Here is an 18,487-nt window from a genome sequence, read left to right as displayed (position 1 = left end):
TCTTCCATTGCTCCGTGGTCCAGTTCTGATGCGCTGATGTGCCCATTGTTGGCGCTCTTGGCGGTCTGCAACCCCATACGCAACAAACTGTCAAAGGTCATAATGTTATACCTGGTTGGTGTAAGTCCCCACCTCCACCACCATTTGTTTAGAAAGGTGTTCCACAAGATTTTGGACTGTGTGCTTTGTGCACAGTTGTCAATGCTAGAATGGGAAAGGGCTTTCTCCATCTGTTGACACAAAAAAAGAAAAGCTTATAATTTACCTTGTATATCTGTTTTATACAACCTGTTAGCATTATATATGGTACTATACAGGGCAGAATACCAATATGTTTCGTATATATTAGTTTTTGTTTAGTTATACTGTACTGTTGATATAAACATTGCAAATAAGAAGAGATCAAGACCAGAAATCATTGGATAAATGAAAAGTTTTTTACACAAATTATTCATTCAGTTTGTACATACATATGAGGTACTTAGTGCTTTGTTACCACAAAGCAGCCAGCAGTAGAACTAAAGTGAATGATAACTGTATGTTTGGTGTTTTCAGGAACACTCATTTTGCTACAGCGACTGCTCCTTTTCTCATGTGGATAAGAACCAGACTTTGACTTATGACCTTAGCGCCTTAAGCTTAGTGGGAACCATCATGAATGGACCAAGTTTTACCTCCAAGGGAACAAAATACTATCACCAGTTCAACATCAGCCTGTGTGGAAAGGAGGTAAATTCAATGAATTCAGAAAGTATTCAGACCCCGGTGTGTGATTTGAATGGATATAACTGACATTTTTACATATCATTCAATCACCCTTAATGATGAAGTTTATTAAAAAATAAATAAAAATGTAAAAATGTAATCTCTTCCTCACATAAGGACTAAAACCTGATGCTGCGCAACTCCAAATTGTAGATGTGGCTAAAACTCAGTTGAAGTCCAGTTCTTGCAATTTACTTTCATTTGATAGAGTTTGATAAAGCAAATACTTGGGTCTAAAACAGCTCACAATTTAAACCAACCCATAAATTCCAAGAGGAACTGTAGATTTTTATGATCAAATTGTGGCAAGACATATATCAGGGCAGGGATATAAAACAATATCTAAGGTTTTGAGTAGTCTCAGAACCAAATGGTCTTACTAAATAGCCTCAGGAACGCAACAGTCACTCTAAAAGAGTGAGCTTCACATTCCTGTGGAGAGATGGGTTACCTGCACTACTCAATACATCATGCCTTTATAGCAGAGAGCCAAGACAAAAGCCTCTTTTGGTTGAAAGATTAATGACACCCTGCTTGGAGTTTGCAAAATGGCTTGTGAAGGTGTAACTTTTTTGACAGAAAAGCAGATACCACGTCTGGTGAAAAACAGGCACTTCACATCACCTGGCTAATACCATCCCTACATTAAAACATAGTGGTGGTAGCATTATGCTATGTACAGTGGGGCCAAAAAGTATTTAGTCAGCCACTGATTGTGCAAGTTCTCCTACTTAGAAAGATGAGAGAGGTCTGTAATTTTCATCATAGGTACACTTCAACTATGAGAGACAAAATGAGAAAAAAAAAATCCAGGAAATCACATTGTAGGATTTTTAAAGAATTTATTTGTAAATTATGGTGGAAAATAAGTATTTGGTCACCCACAAACAAGTTAGATTTCTGGCTCTCACAGACCTGTAACTTCTTCTTTAAGAAGCTCTTCTGTCCTCCACTCGTCACCTGTATTAATGGCACCTGTTTGACCTCGTTATCTGTATAAAAGACACCTGTCCACAGCCTCAAACAGTCAGACTCCAAACTCAACCATGGCCAAGACCAAAGAGCTGTCGAAGGACACCAGGAAGAAAATTGTAGACCTGCACCAGGCTGGGAAGAGTGAATCTACAATAGGCAAGCAGCTTGGTGTGAATAAATCAACTGTGGGAGCAATTGTAAGAAAATGGAAGACATACAAGACCATTGATAATCTCCGTCGATCTGGGGCCCCACGCAAGATCTCATCCCATGGGGTCAAAATGATCATGAGAACGGTGAGCAAAAATCCCAGAACTACACGGAGGGACCTGATGAATGACCTGCAGAGAGCTGGGACCAAAGTAACAAAGGCTACCATCAGTAACACACTACGCCGAGAGGGACTCAAATCCTGCAGTGCCAGGCGTGTCCCCCTGCTTAAGCCAGTACATGTCCAGGCCCGTCTGAAGTTTGCCAGAAAGCACATGGATGATCCAGAAGAGGATTGGGAGAATGTCATGTGGTCAGATGAAACCAAAATGGAACTTTTTGGTAAAAACTCAACTCGTCGTGTTTGGAGGAAGAAGAAAAACCCAAGAACACCGTACCTACTGTGAAGCATGGGGGTGGAAACATCATGCTTTGGGGCTGTTTTTCTGCAAAGGGGACAGGACGACTGATCCGTGTTAAGGGAAGAATGAACGGGGCCATGTATCGTGAGATTTTAAGCCAAAACCTCCTTCCATCAGTGAGAGCATTGAAGATGGAACGTGGCTGGGTCTTCCAGCATGACAATGATCCCAAACACACCGCTCGGGCAACGAAGGAGTGGCTCCGTAAAAAGCATTTCAAGGTCCTGGAGTGGCCTAGCCAGTCTCCAGACCTCAACCCCATAGAAAATTTGTGGAGGGAGTTGAAAGTCCGTGTTGCCCAGCGACAGTCCCAAAACACCACTGCTCTAGAGGAGATCTGCATGGAGGAATGGGCCAAAATACCAGCTACAGTGTGTGCAAACCTGGTGAAGACTTACAGGAAACGTTTGACCTCTGTCATTGCCAACAAAGGTTATGTTACAAAATATTGAGTTGAACTTTTGTTATTGACCAAATACTTATTTTCCACCATAATTGACAAAAAAATTCTTTAAAAATCCTACAATGTGATTTCCTGGATTTTTTTTTCTCATTTTGTCTCTCATAGTTGAAGTGTACCTATGATGAAAATTACAGACCTCTCTCATCTTTCTAAGTAGGAGAACTTGCACAATCAGTGGCTGACTAAATACTTTTTGGCCCCACTGTAAGTACATCTTAGTAGCAAGAACATAGGGATTGTTCAATTGGAAAATAAACACTAGGATAAATGGACGGTTGCAGCCATAGAATCATCCTTGAAAAAAATATTTCCCAGAGCACTCACAAACCCAGACTGGGACAAGAGTTAACCTTTTAACATGACAATAATTCAAAGCATAAAACCAAAACAAGACACAGGAGTGTCTTCAGGGCAAGTCTCTTAATGGTTTTTGAGCGGCCCAGACCCAGGTTTACAGACGCTCACCATCTAATCTGATGGAGCTTGAGAGGATCTGCCGTGAAGAATGGGATAAACCAGGAGTGTGAAGCTTGTAGAGACATTTTAGCTGTAAAAACTTTTAGCTGTAAGGGAATGTAGGTATTGAATAAAGGACTACAAATAAGTAATTAAATGTAGATAGATATGTAAAATAGCAATTATATCCTTTTAAAATCAAATCCACAACACAAAGTCAACTGGTCAAATGGTCTGAATATTGTCAAAATTCACTATAAATTTGGGCAAATATTTACTACTTAATGTATTATTAACAATATTAATTATGCTATGTATATGTAAATGTATCATAAATACTGTCTATACTTGTCTCATATCCTAAATAAAATAATATAATTTTGTTTAAAAATTCTGTCTCTTCACTGTAGGGCAGGAAGGTCGCGGTGTGTTCTGATAATGTCACAGATCTATCCACCAAGGACATGCAGAGTGATTCAGCTGTCTTTAATAATTATGTGGAGACTTTCATTTGCCAATCAACCATCATTCCAGCAGATGGACGTGGCTTCAGAAATGCCATCTCATCCCAGTCAATTAGTCTGGCTGATACGTTTCTTGGTGAGTGGCAGCCAAAATGAACATAATCATCATTCACAAAATTAAAATTATATTGGATAATTTATGTGAGAGCACATTGACCAGTTTAGTCATTTCACATCATAGTAATTGTATAAATCACGATTTTATACATGAAAAGATTGCATGTATTATATTTTCATATCTGATTTTAAAAACCAACCAAAGACACTATGATCCTTTAATTACAAACTTTGATTGTGTTGAATCCTGTCTAGAAAATCGTACTCTTTGCTATCCTCCTCCTTTCCCAGCAAACTGTATAAAGATGTCTTGATTAATTTAGGATAAGCAGCACAGCTCCAAAGATTTTTCTACACCACTGTAAAAACTGTGACACATCCCTACCAGTAGACACATGTTTATGTACATTTATGAGGCATGCTAAATACTTATGCTGCTTTTCCATTATTGAATGCAACAAATCACTCAATTTTTCTGTTTTATAAATGTATTTTGGGTTTTTAAAAAGAAATATGGTAAAATCTTCTGGGTCAAAAATATACATCCATCACATCTAATATCTGATTATACGTCCCTTAGCTTTGGCACAGCTTAGTTTCACAGGCAACAAAACAGCCCAGAGCATAATAGTGAGTGAGTACAGTGCTGTTGGATTAAAATGCCAGATATACTTCTCCGAAGACATTTCTGGTCATTGTTAGACATTTAGAGCTGATTCCTCTTTATTGTATGGCAGACTCTAAGCTGCCTGAACTCTATGTTGTTCAGCTTGGTTAACTGTAAACAGTGACACCTGTTTTTCAACAGCTTCTTCCTTATGACAAACTAGTTTTTCTGGTGCTTTTTGGATTTCATATGACCACTTTTTTTTTGCTCAGCATAATGTATCATTGTGCGTTTTCTTCCTGACCTTTGCAAAGAGACAACTATTCCTTTCACTTAGTGCTGATATATGATCTTGGTAGGTTGTTTATAAATGTATACACTATTGACAGACTATGATCTAGCTTATTTGTTGATGGTCTCTGACTTTCCCACTGTAATTACCACGGCTCAGTCTAATGAGTGCAATCATACTAGTCCTATTTATTATGGACACAGAGATGTTACGGGTGTATTTAATCATATTCACTAACAAGTTAGTTGTGAGATTATAGAATTCCGTATACCACCAAATAATACTTTTTCCTTCAGCTATTAATAGGAAATAAAACAGCTGTGATACTTCCATAAGGTATTTTTTGTCAATGTTTGACTTTTATTGTATATATTATTATACTGTTCTACCCTATTACTAAACTTAGTGTTTAACTGAATAGCTGTGTTTGAGCTGGAATCTGCCCTTCCAGAAACAGAGTTGTGTATCCCTGACATACAGTATTTTTTATTTAATATGGTAAAACAGTAATTGACAAGTTTATTTTTAACTAATATGCACAATAGGTCATCATAACACAGCCAAACCTTTTACCCATGTTTAGATTAATATAGTCCTACAATTTTACATTACCTGGTTGGTTGTTACTAAGGGTTGGTATTACTTGTTTCTTAATCCTGATGAAACAGTTGTAAACTGTGTTGCACCAGTAGTTATCTATATTGGGCTATGATTTTATATTTTGCAGTACATAACCTGAAATAGCAATGTCTGATGTAATCTGATGTTTGAGCAGATTTGGCTAAAAAGACAGAATATAAAGGCAGAAAACTGCTACAACACAGTTGCATAACAGTGTGCTGCAACACCAAGAGCTTAATTGTTTCTCTGATTTAGGATCTGATGTAATCTGAACTATCATCGTTCTTACTTTCAAAGCTGTTTATTTTATCTCTGTTTTACAGGTGCAACAGTGGAAAGTTCAATAAATGGAGTGAGTGTTAGGCCAGAGCTCTTCCCTCGAACTGCACAAAAATTTCCAGATATCAACTTCTTCTTTCAGTGAGTTATATTTAAATGATTTCTAAACAATCTGTCTGTTGTGACCCTTGTTTACCCATCATTGTATCAAGAGGCAATACTTTTGAAGTTACCAGTACTTGCTCAAATGTTTGTAGTCATTAAACAACATTGTAATGCTATGTAAATGCAAGAAAATGTAGGTGGAAATTTGGGGCAAAGCAGATGTGATGTAAAACATCAAAAAGTATTAACATGTCAGAGCTTTTGACTAGTGCACCAAAAGTGTTGCTTTTATCGTTAGCAGATTGTAAGTTTGAATAAAAAAAAATCAACCTCCATTTGTAGACTAAAGTCTACAATGACTGGCATTGTTTTGTTGGTGGGCCTTACCGTCTCCTCTGTCAGTTACTGACACTAGCCACAGGCATCTGGGCATGTGTGTGAAATAATCTGTAGGTTTTCATGAATATGAAATAAGGCAGTTATTACCCTTCTCTAAGGGTTATCTTGTGACTCCATATTAGCAGCTATTTAAATTGAAATGATGGTTTGGATGAAGCATGTATTGGCCCTTACCCTTCAAGGTTAATTGCTGAAATGAGCTAGGGGGTGTGACATTTGGGTGACAAAAATAGAACCAGGCAGAACAAAACAGAATAACAGTATTAGCGAGTTTTATTTGTGGGCTAAATAGAAAATTAATTCATAATATAGTGCTAGTGCATTTCAGCTTTAGGATAAGCTGAGAATTATATACATATATCAATAACATCCAGAAATGCCACTGACTTCTAAAACTCATTACTCATCTGAGATCATGGACTGACACTGAAAGTAGAATCATATAATATGTTTAATCAAAGTATTAGTATTAGTTGTGTGACGAATGTACAAAATTGTGTAATTTTGATTATTTACTGTATTTTCTTTAATACATACATGTTAAATGAAATCTTGTATATAAAAGTGAGATTGTAGTACTCTTTAATGACTGTATGTCAAATATTTCTGCTTTATCTTTAAGCTCTCCTCAGCTAACAGGCTCCTGTGAGCATGGGCGCAGTGCAGTCATTACACTGAGGTGTAACCCTGAGAAAGGAGAACGTGGAGAACTTACTGTACCAAGGTGAGTATTTTATTAAAAGATCATATACATAATATCTAAATATAATAAACTAAATATGTGCTAAAGTGTGTGTGTGTGTTCAGTAAGTGTCCTGCAGGTACATGTGATGGCTGTACATTTTACTTCCTGTGGGAAAGTTCTAGTGCTTGTCCTATTTGCACTGAAGCAGACTACCACTCAATAGAGGGAGCATGCAAGGGAGGCATGCAGGTAGACTACACTTTTCTCACAGCTCAAACAGAAATCTCTATTACACAGTATTTTTCCTCAAAAATATTGATGTCAAAATCAATTACATGTATTAAGGAACTCTTGAAAGGAGAGATGCTATAAAATTTTAGAATTAGTTTTGGAAATCATCGAGTATGTGCAAACATAAACAAATATATGTTGTTTTTTCTTAAATAAAGGAATTTAATTGCAATGAATAACACTTTTTGCACAGCAGCTGCTGGTAAATACAGCTTTGTGTTTTTTTGCAGCATTGTAGTTTAGTTTTGGCTTACTTCTTCTGGCAGTTTTTCTTCACTCCTCAAATTTGCTTTAATTCCCAGGATTAGAAATGTCCCTCTGATGGACAAGCACATTCACCTTCTTTTTTAGAAACCAGTCCTGAGTTATTTTGGCTTTATGTTTGGGATTGTTCTCATGTTGAAACATCCCTACCTGATATTAGGTTTGAAGTCCCAAGATGCTAAATTTATTGTAATTGTCCAATAGTGATCATTGTTGATTTTTTTGCCTTTCTTACCATTCTCCACACTGTGTGGACAAGACAAACTTAAGTCCGCATCCAGGCAACTTGCACTGTCACAGTCACTGATTGGAACGTTTTAACTTTTTTGTTTCATTGTCTTTACCATGTTGAAGAATGGCTAAGAGAATATGACTTCTGTGCCACCTCATACATATACGCCAGTAAAACAAGGAGTCATGGATTATTACTTAAAAGTTCCTAGACATAAATGAACTCAAAAACATTAAAGTGCTTTAGTTACATTTTGTTTCTTATTTCTAGAGGTGACAATAATTGTGGCACATGGATTTGTTAAAAATAATAACAAATCCATGCCAAATCCACTAATCCAAGCCATTATTTTTCTCTGAATAAGAGTGAATTTTTTTTCTCATTTTGTCAGTCTGAGAGTAAGCTAAAAAGTTAATTCAACTAATTTATGATGAAGTATTTTTTTTTATTTAAGTAAAAGTGTATGGTTGCGAACTATTCAAAGTCAACAAAAATGCATTTGTGGTTGAACTACTCGTTGAAACGTTTACATCCTGAATCTTCTGAAACTTAGTTTACGTTTACTTCTTATATTTTTGCACTAGGACATCCTTTATGTGTGGAACGAGCCAAAACTTTGTACAAAAGGTGCATTGCTCCCTGAGAAGAGCTCTACCCCCTGTGAAGCAGTGCCTCTATGGCTGAAGATTGGAATAGGGGTTGGGGCATTTCTGGCTGTCCTCCTTATCTCTCTCACATGTTACTTCTGGAAGAAAAACAAGAGGTGACTAACCTCCATCAGTCAATGCTAAAAGTAAAACAGGCTAAATTAGTTACTGACTTTTTTCTTTGTTTTCCACTAGGCTGGAGTACAAGTACTCTCGGCTTGTGATGTCATCCAATAAGGAGTGTGAACTGCCAGCGGCGGACAGCTGTGCACTGGCGGAAGGAGAAGGTGAAGAGAATGAAGATGATGTCGTCTACTCAAACACGGCATCATTGCTGGGCAAATTAAAGGCTATTGCCAACAAGGTCAGAAACCATGAAAAAGCAATTATTAGTTTAAATATGTACACATGATCCATTACAGGTGAGGTCTGTGAATTTAAATCAGATTATAACAAATATTTGGTTAGGTTCTTTGCACAGTCTAGCTGCTATCAAATTATGTGCTTTAAAATTTTATTTGGAAACTGTATTTGGTTATTTTTTTATTTTAAACAGAACTCTACAGCCACAGATCAGCAAAGCTGGGACGCTATGGAAAATGCAGTGTTTCCTACATTGACTGTTATTTAATTGTAGACAGGATGAACCCAAGATATTTCATGTTTTGTCTGGTCAAAATAATTTCATTTGTCAACATACACCCATTCCTGCATTTCAGGCCTTCCAAAACACATTCCAAAAAAGTTGGGACAGGGCAGTTTAGGGCTAGAAATTAGTTAAAAAACTAAATATTGTTGTGATTTAAAACAGGTGATGTCTACAGGTGATTGTAATCATGATTTTGAAGAAAAGCAGAGTCTACGAGTCTTTGAGGAGCAAAAGATCTCCACTTTTTCAATAAATGAGTGAGAAAATTATTGAAATGTTTAAAAACAATATACCTTAAAGAAAGACTGGAAGTGAGTTGCATTAGTTTTCATCTACAGTGCATAATATTATTAAGCAATTTAAAGGATCTGGAGGAATTTTAGTATGTAATATGGGCAATGGTGCAAGCCTAAGTTGAACACCTGTGACCTCCAATCCCTCCAACAGCACTGCATCAAGAACCGTCATTCATCAACAGCTCATATAGCCTCATGGGCAAGGGATTACAAGCACTACACTACACTAACAAATGCCACTTAAAACTTGACTGCGCAAAAAAGCCTTATGTTAACCGTGTCCTGAAGCAGGAAGTTGACCAGACAAAACATTAAATATCTTGGGTTCATACTGTCTGTGATGAAATAAAAGTCAAAGTATGTATCAATGTATGTTTTTTATTTGCATTATCCATACTGTTAAACATGTTTCTGATTTTGGGTTTTAAATTACTGACAGCCACTTTCATTTTAAATGTAGAATTAGGTTGATTTCTCGCCCTGCCTCACACACAGCCAACCATGTCTGTCTGCCTAAATTTAAAACCTGGATCCCAGTTATAGTAGGCTGGCGAATTTACCGCTGCACCACCCGAGCACCATCATATATAAAACTTATGCTACTGTTTGAAGGCATCTCTTGTATTTCAGTGAACATAAATGTAGGAAATATGGGAAAGACTGGTCTACTTCTAACTCAGATCATTTATAAAATGATTTAAGACTTGTGTTTCTCATAGCAGACGCTGTTTGTTTGTGTCTTGGACCTATGCTGCCATGACATGTTAAACTGCCAACAACCCTCCCCCCTCATTCTGTTTGGCTGTCTGTTAGTCACGCTCTGAAATTTTCTTTGTTGCTTCATGTTGCTTTGAAATCTCGCATGTTAAAAATCTTATTTTCAGAGCAGCTTTGTGTTCTTTACATACTATTAACTGGAAATCAGCCTGTGCAGCTGATTGTAGTTGTTTCTGATGCATTACTGCTAGGCTTTTTAGGTGCTGTTTCTGTTTTTTTTGTACTTGAGAATATTGACAGTTAGTGTAAGTACAAGGTGTCTGTACCTAATAAACCAGCATCTCAGTGTACAGTTAGACTTCATCATTCTAACATTTTTGTGTGTGACAGCAGGGTGAAGGAGCGAGCAGTGAGTCGGTACAGCTGAAGTCGTCTCAGACAGAGAGATGGGTCTGGGGATAGAACAGTACCGTCAGGAAGAGGACAACGCTCTCAACACAAAGAGGCGGAGAAAGAGAGAGAGACTCGAGTCCACATGCTCAGGCATCCAGACTCTCCCATATCTTAACCTCTTCAAATAAGTCTGGACAATCCTCTGAAACTGTAACTGTTTACATATTTATCAAACGCAGCGCTTTACACGCTGACCATTTCTCCCTAATTCAAGTGAGATGACTATATACATTTATGTACACAACAACAAACTGTTACACAGTAAACGCAGAACAACAACTGCAAATGGCTTTGATCACTATATATTACAGCTTTTAATCAATAGTTCATTCAAATAAAACAGTACTGACATTCCAGTGGTGAGCATTAACAACACAGACTCGATCCTTTCAAGTTTCACTAGATTTCATACAAATACGACCTAAAAACCTGTGTCAAATAATGCTGGTCTGCAATTCAGGGTGTCACTTTAATGCTTTGATGCATTCAGTGGTGATGAGATAAAACAAGCCTCTAAAATATCGTTTGTTTCTGTTAAAAAACACAGTTTAGTGACATACATTGTCTTCTTACCCCATAATGTAGTGATCAACAAAGACAGGTTTGCTCTTCAAAGTCTGCTTTTAGTTTTACTCTGAAGCTGAGGATTTATTGTAGCTGAATATTTCTGTACATTGTGACACCAAAAGTCTGAGATCACCTGTAAAAATGCTATTTTCTTGAATGTAATATAATGCTTTTATATTACATGTAATATAATGATTTTATGTAAATCTCAAATCTGAAAGCTTTGCCTCAACTGTTTAAGGACCAAAGTGCTGATTGTCATAGACTTTCCTCCACAGTCACCTGATCTAAACTCCATCAAGAATGAATGAGGCACTTGGATGCAGAAGAAAACAAGAATTTAATGAAATCACAAGTTGCTATTTGGAATATGCTAAAATAACATGAATTAATATATTTTGCACAAACTTGTGAAGTCCATGCCAGCTGATAACAGAAAATGAGGGACATACCAAATACTAAGAAATTCTAGTGATTGTCTTTAATTATATGATTTTTAATGAAAAAATTGCATTAAAAAAATGCAAACATCAATGCTTACTATTAGTGGTCTCAGATTTTTGGCACAGTTAATACTTTTTTTATTTATTAGGATTGTAACGTCATGTTTTACACACTTTGGTTACATTCATGACAGAAATGGTAGTTACTAATTACACAAGATTCATGAGTTCACTGTTTAGTTTACACAAGTTTAATATCACACACAGTCATGGTCAATTTAGTTTCTCCAATTCACCTCACTGGCATGTCTTTGGCCTGTGGGAGGAAACCGGAGCTCTTAGGGGAAACCCATGCAGACACAGGGAGAACATGCAAACTCCACACAGAAAGGACCCAGACCCAGACCACCCCACCTGGGGATCTAACCCAGGACCTTCTTGCTGTGAGGCAACAGTGCTACCCACTGAGCCACCGTGCCACCCACACACAGTTAATACAGTGGATACAAAAAGTCTACACACCCGTCACAGTGCCAGGTTTTTTTTTATTTAAAAATGAGAGCAAGATTAATCATTTTCCACCTTTAATGTGACCTATAATTTGTGCAATTTGATTGAACCAAAACTGAAAAATCTTTTATCAGAGGGTAAAAAAAACAAACAGAAAAACACACAATAAGGTGGTTTGAATAAATTAGCACAACCTTAAACAAATATTTTGTTGAAGCACCATTTTATGATTTTATGAAAGCATTCAGCATTCCTTCATCCCACCCACCCTACTTGACGACCCAGACACATGAAAAATACAGCAGATATTTTAATACTTTGTTAGCTCTATGCAGATTATGGCTTTTACTGTAAGATGCAACTCACTAAATGCTGGGAATATCCTACTAGAGGAGCTGAACCTTATATGGGGTTAATAAGAGTTGCTTTAATAGAAGGCAGGTGTCACTGACCTCTATTTAACATGAGTTTGAATGCGGTTAGTTAATTCTGAACACAGCCATGTTCCCAGTTATAGGAGGGTGTGCACACTTATGCAACCTCATTATTTTAGGCTTTAGTTTTTTTCTCTCTAAACAATCTCAGTTTTTTAATTGAATTGCACAGATTATAGGTCACATTAAATAGGGAAATTATTTGAAATAATTCATCTTGGTCTGATTTTTTTTACATTACAAAACCCTGCAATTTTAACAAGGATGTCTAGTTTTTATATCCACTGTGTATGCATCAAACTGCATTAATTCTTAGTCAGTGCAGTTAAGGACACAATATAGACGAGTATGTAGCAGGTAAAAGCCTGATGTAGCGTGGGATTTGGACTGAAAAAATAGACACCTAAACGTTGATCTCCTGTCATGCATTTATATAATCTCTCTTATTCCCCTCGGCTCACTGGGTACCTCTGTGCAGAAAGCAGAAAATGCCAGCCTAATAACTCCAGCACTGAAGTAAAGCTTGATTACAATGGTGATGTTTTACATCTCCCACCAAACATCTTAAAGCAGAGTTGTAAAACTGTGAACTGTAATATAGTTCCAAACTATTTTCCATGCTATTAAACACTTATTGTATGTTAAATCTGATATTTAGTAGCTGCAGTCCAAAAAGCAGATGTCAAACCTGTCTTGACTACATCTGATGTAGCTTAAAATTCCTTCAAAAAACTATGAGCATAATTATATAATTCACTGAAATTATAATGATAACGGACCAGTGTATGAATAAGAGAGTGATGAGTAAAGAACCCACAGCCGGAACATTGATGTACTATTTAGCTGACAGAGGGAGCCAGAGGAAATCATACCTGCAGAGGATTATGCAGAGGACCTTTAGTTTCCAGTTTAATACCTACCTATTGTCTCAGAGGGACCTAAAGCCCCTTTCCCATCAGTTTCCATGGATACTAAGGAGAGCAAAAGCCAGTAGCCTACACTTTTCTATTTGCTATTTTGTATTGTTGTGTATTTTTTTCTTGATTCAATATTTCTTGTTCTCTTTTCTGCTGTTGTTAAGCTAACGCTGTAATAAATTTTAAGAATGCTTTTCTCTTTTGTTGGGAAATAATTTGGTATCACAGAGTTCATCACTTACTTATAATGAAAGTAGGGATGTTAAGGACTTCATAATAATAATAATAAACAAATATTTCTAGATCAATGATGTTCATAAGTTGGTACATTTATTTCCAGGAGTTCCACGATTAATATAATTAGGATATTTGGCCCCAGTGGACACTGTAAACCAAGCTGTATTGGGAAATGTTGTCTGTGTCAGGAATAGCTTTTCCAATACATTCTGTTGTGTCAACTTATAATTATAAATTAGAACATTTGTACTAACTTCATTTCAAAAATTAAATTAGTACATTAATGCAAACTTAATTTCAAAAAGTTGGATCAGTAGGAAAATGTAAACAAAGACAAAATTATCTGCAAATTCCCTAAGTGGCTGAATAGAAGTAAATCCCCTCAGTCATGTTTTAAAAATCTACAGAAAAACCTTTATAAAGATCTGGAGGCATCTGCAGCAGTCAAGAGAAACCACGTCTAAATGAATTCCTATAGTTTTGTATAAGAGTGTCAACACATATTTCGGCCATGCAATACAGAAAATGAACAAAATGCAAATTCTGCTCAGTTTAATACCGTTCAAATCTAGAGAGAGCAGACACTACAGTCATTGGATTCATTCCAAATTGCAGTTCATGGAAAAACAAAATATTTGTTTTCCCATTTTGGAAAGATTGATCTTGGTGTTTAGATCATAACCCAGTGGAAGTGATTCAGCAGATAAATCACTTAATATTGACTGCATTTAGCTTGAACAGTTGAAAGCAGCCTGCTTTGAAGTACATTAAAAAAAAGAAACAAATAGTTTAATACTTGGAGGTTAAAAAATATTCAACTTTGGCTTAAAATGTAATACAGTCGTACCTTGAAACTCAACGTCAATTGGTTCTGGGAGTGGCTTTGAGTTTAAAAGGCGTTGAGTTTCAAGGTATTTTTTCCCATTAGGATGTATGGGGAACCTATTAATGTGTTCCATGGTCCCGTGGAACTGCATATATTTTAGGTTACACTGTAAAAAATTGCTGTAAATTTACAGTAAATATTTCACAGTAAAATACTGTCTGCATAATTTGCAGTATTATACTGTATATATTTGGCAAATATGGGCGTGCCTTAGTTTACAGTAAAATACAAGAAACCTCAATGCATGATTGGATTATTGTAGGTGGGAGTTAGAAGCTTATGTAAAATAATGGGGTTGTTTTTGACACTTATACACTGAAAATAACACACATATAATATAAAACACTGAAATACAACTGTTGCACAAAGCTTAATGTGACTTATTGTACTAAAACGAGCGAGGAGTTTCATTAGTGGAGAGAACTTCTGAGCAGTAATAATTAAGAGGGGTGTAATGTTTCTATGACATAATTTTAATACATTAGGTTGCGTTAAGCTTTTTTTTTTTTTTTTTTTAAAGTGTTTTAGACTCTCTCAAAAAAATCTGATTCTTACAATTTCTCAGAACCCCGAGCTACAACACAAGTTTAAAACTGAAACAGAAGGAAAATCCAGCTAAACATAGACACATGTGGAGCTTTCAGAGTGAATTTTACGATTATTCCACACAAATGCAGATTCGTCTCATATTCACACTGATGGCGTCTTACTGCACCGCTCAAGAGATGCGCTGAACAAAGCGGCTGTTCCTTGTTCATTTAAAATTAAATTAATTAATTAAAAAAAAAAAAAAGGTAAACACGTTGAGTTTAAGGGTACAAATTTCTTGACAAAGGGCGTTGGGTTTTAAAGATTTTTAGTTTAGGGGACGTTGAGTTGTAAGGTACCACCGTATGTTAAAATCAAATGCAGCTACATGAGAGCTAGTAAAAAAAATTTTATGTACATGAATCAATACTTGAATTGGAAAATGTTATATTTAACCACATTGCTTTAAGTGCTATTCTGTTTGTTTGTGTTTCCTTTATAGAAAAAAAAGACAGTCTTTTATTTTTAAAATCGATTCTGCTCTTGTGGCTCTCTCAGAATCTTATGATCTGTACTGGGAGGGTTTGTTCACCCAGGAGGAAAATCTGCTTTGAAGAGATCAGTGAACATCAGAAAAAAAAGAAATAAAAGGAGAACAAAAAAGAAAAAGAGTTATTGGATTACCCAGGCCAAAAGTCAAAGAACTAGCAGTTTGTAAGAAAACTTCTATCTGCCCACACACATCACACACAAACAAAAGAAAATGAGAAAAGCAATATATTCATCTTATATTTATAGGATAACCATGTCAGATAAACAAGTGCCCAACTATACAGTTAGCTCATCATAAGAATTCAACAATACATGCTCTTAAGCCAGGTTATACTTGCTTTTAAATCTGTGTATGCAGCATGGCTGGAGTGTGAATCCTGTGTTTGTTGGATTTACTGATTGTATGTGTTGTCCATAATAAAACTGCCACAAATGAACAGTGAAATATCTGCTCGTACCTTGCATTCGCTCAGGGCATGTTGTGTTCCTTTAAAAAAGCTGCAGTGTCTACCTGGTGCAATACACGTAAATGGTAAAAGCAAACGTTTTTCTCTGTTTTACATGATATAATATGTGATTGATTAACTTAAATTTCTTACAAAACGCCGTCATTTTACAAACCTCCTGCACAAATGTATGTGGAATTTGCTAATCTTTTGATATTTTCTAGATAAGTACGTAGTAAATCTTTTTCAGAAGTTTATCCAGCCAGAGTTAAATGTGTTTTTAGATTTGAAACATTCATACATTGCTTATTTAAGTATTTATTTATAAGTACTAACCACATTTTAATGGTGAAGTACTAGTTAATGCCTCCTCTACAGGCTGAAAATGCAAACTAGCTACAACCATAAACACGGTCTAATTTGCAATGCAATGAAGGGGACTGGTTTCTTTTACATCCCAGAAGGTAGAAAACTTTCAAGTGTCGCCAACCGGCCCTTAACCAACTCTTAGCTTTTCTTTAGTCATAAACTATATGGACAAAAGTATTGGGACACCCCTTCTAATTCTAATTAATTTGTTTCAGCTACAACAATTGCTAACATTGTAACTGTAATAAATCAATTCTATTATGTGCCCCTGTGCACAAAGTAAGGTCTATAAAGACATGAATAAAATCTTGGTTTAAAGAACCTCCAGTGGCCTGCACAGAGCCCTGACCTCAACCCCACTAAACAGCTTTCTATTAAACTGAAACATCGATAGAGGCTTTCTTGACCAACATCAGTGCCCAGCCTTTTTTGACAACTGCTTTTTTCACTGAATGGGCACAAATTCCCAAGGACATAATTTAAAGTCTTGTGAGATGCCTTCTCAGAGGAGTGGCAGTTGTTCTAGATTAAAAGATTTCATGGAGGTCAGTCTATTTTAATAACATTTGTTTTAGAAATGGGATATCCAACAGGCTTATGGTCATGTATCCAAATACTTTTGGCAATATAGTGTACACTCATACACATACAGGTGACATTCAGTAGCTGCATCCCAAACTATATTCTGAACACAGGTAACAATAAACAAATACCTGAGTAAATGAGTGGAGAAAAGTGTAGATTTAGCAGAAGCTTTCATCCAGACGCCTTACAATTCTGACCAAATGCAATGGAAGTATTTTGGGGTTAAGGGCCTTGCCTAGGTGGTGATGGGGCTCTAACCAATGACCTTCTTGAGCTACCACTGTTTATTTTTCTGGCATGGATTGTGTTTCCCTTAAGAGAAAGAGTCGGTGGGTCGGTGGATTGTGCACACGTCTGAGGAAGCGTGAGGCCGGCTAATATACCCTCCTCGGACACCACCGCAGTCTCTAGCAGCGGAAGATGAATTGAATATGCTAAATTAGGAGAAAAGGGGAAAATGCAAAAACAAACAAAAAAATACAGGATGTCAAAATAGAAACACAGTGTGGTGGTAAACTGATTTGATATACTGTTTAGTACAGTAGTGTGTGATATATGAAAGAAACACTGATGATAAATATAACAATGCTCACACTGGTTGTGTGCACATATGTACTCAAGTCTTACAAGAAGTATAACCCAACATCTCAACACCCAACAGTCTCTACATGAGCAAAAATGATTGTGTAAGAAAGAGATAGTAAAAAGAAATGTGTTACAGTATTATACATATAGGCAGTCTTTTGCATCAAGTCTCCTTGTAAATGATTTGCTTCTAAAATGACTCTTCAATTTTTGGAAATGTTTTCAATATACAAAATAAAATTCTGAACTGAATTTTAGACACAATCAAATGTTTTTAGAACTGCTAGTACCCAGAAATGGAATAAATGGTGGAACAGATGGTAGAATGCTAGATAATTGTGCTACTGGTACTGTGGATTGTAGTCAATGTACTTTAAGGCTTCTCATTTAGGCACTGTACTTCTTTCCTGCCCCGTGAATCTGCTGGTACAAGGTCATGGAAAACGCCATGCCGAGGAGCTGCAGAACGAGAAATGACATAAGTACAGACATTACACTCAAAACTTCCATGTTATCATTTATTAATACTACAGAACACTTGTTTACTTCAGTGCATTCACAGCGATCTAATTATTTTAAATTAACTTAGAAGCAGAAACTAAAACTGTCCAAATTGTTCTAACAAACTAACAAAGACAAAGTATGTAAAATCCATGAAACTGCCTTGATTTTCTTTTATTTCTGACTGGCTTGGTAGGAAAGAAATGTTATGACAAAGGGGTTTACAAACGTTTTGTTGCAACTGTGTATTTTCATTTTACAATACCACAACAACAATCGTTATTTTTTTGATATTTTTAATATTTCACTTACATTACATTTACATTAGTAGATGCTTTTATCCAAAGCAACTAACAATTGCTACAGTATACAGTCTTAATTTCCTTCAGGATTAATGAAGTAAATATCCATCCATCCATCCATCCATCGAGGGTTAAGGGCCTTGCTCAAGAGCTCAACAGTGGCAACCTGGTAGTGGTGGGGCCTTCTGATAACTAGTCCAGAACCTTAACCACTAG

At 36.3% G+C, this 18,487-nt stretch overlaps 2 protein-coding genes across 5 annotated transcripts in view; one reads left to right on the top strand and one right to left on the bottom strand.

The window, feature by feature from the left end:
• elapor2b (endosome-lysosome associated apoptosis and autophagy regulator family member 2b) overlaps positions 1-10,680 on the top strand; it is a 28,356-nt gene extending 17,676 nt beyond the window's left edge. The window contains exons 15-22 of one of the 2 annotated variants that reach the window (XM_063005297.1): positions 556-729; positions 3,702-3,891; positions 5,716-5,812; positions 6,798-6,899; positions 6,983-7,109; positions 8,232-8,410; positions 8,490-8,658; positions 10,350-10,680. In XM_063005297.1, the coding sequence (XP_062861367.1) occupies positions 556-729; positions 3,702-3,891; positions 5,716-5,812; positions 6,798-6,899; positions 6,983-7,109; positions 8,232-8,410; positions 8,490-8,658; positions 10,350-10,418 (1,107 nt within the window). In that variant the 3' untranslated portion in view covers positions 10,419-10,680. Of the gene's footprint in view, positions 1-555; positions 730-3,701; positions 3,892-5,715; positions 5,813-6,797; positions 6,900-6,982; positions 7,110-8,231; positions 8,411-8,489; positions 8,659-10,346 lie in introns of both variants that reach the window. The other variant, XM_063005304.1, reaches the window with a different exon arrangement.
• A 5,012-nt stretch (positions 10,681-15,692) lies between these two features.
• Positions 15,693-18,487, bottom strand: part of tspan9b (tetraspanin 9b) — a 52,636-nt gene continuing 49,841 nt past the window's right edge. For all 3 annotated transcript variants that reach the window (XM_062994851.1, XM_062994859.1, XM_062994843.1), the window contains one exon: positions 15,693-17,927. In XM_062994851.1, coding sequence (XP_062850921.1) covers positions 17,856-17,927 — 72 coding nt within the window. In that variant the 3' untranslated portion in view covers positions 15,693-17,855. The remainder of the gene's footprint in view (positions 17,928-18,487) is intronic.

This window comes from Trichomycterus rosablanca, chromosome 1 (genome assembly GCF_030014385.1).
Source record: "Trichomycterus rosablanca isolate fTriRos1 chromosome 1, fTriRos1.hap1, whole genome shotgun sequence".
In the NCBI taxonomy this organism is placed as follows: Eukaryota; Metazoa; Chordata; class Actinopteri; order Siluriformes; family Trichomycteridae; genus Trichomycterus; species Trichomycterus rosablanca.
This window is presented reverse-complemented; position numbering and strand designations above follow the sequence as displayed.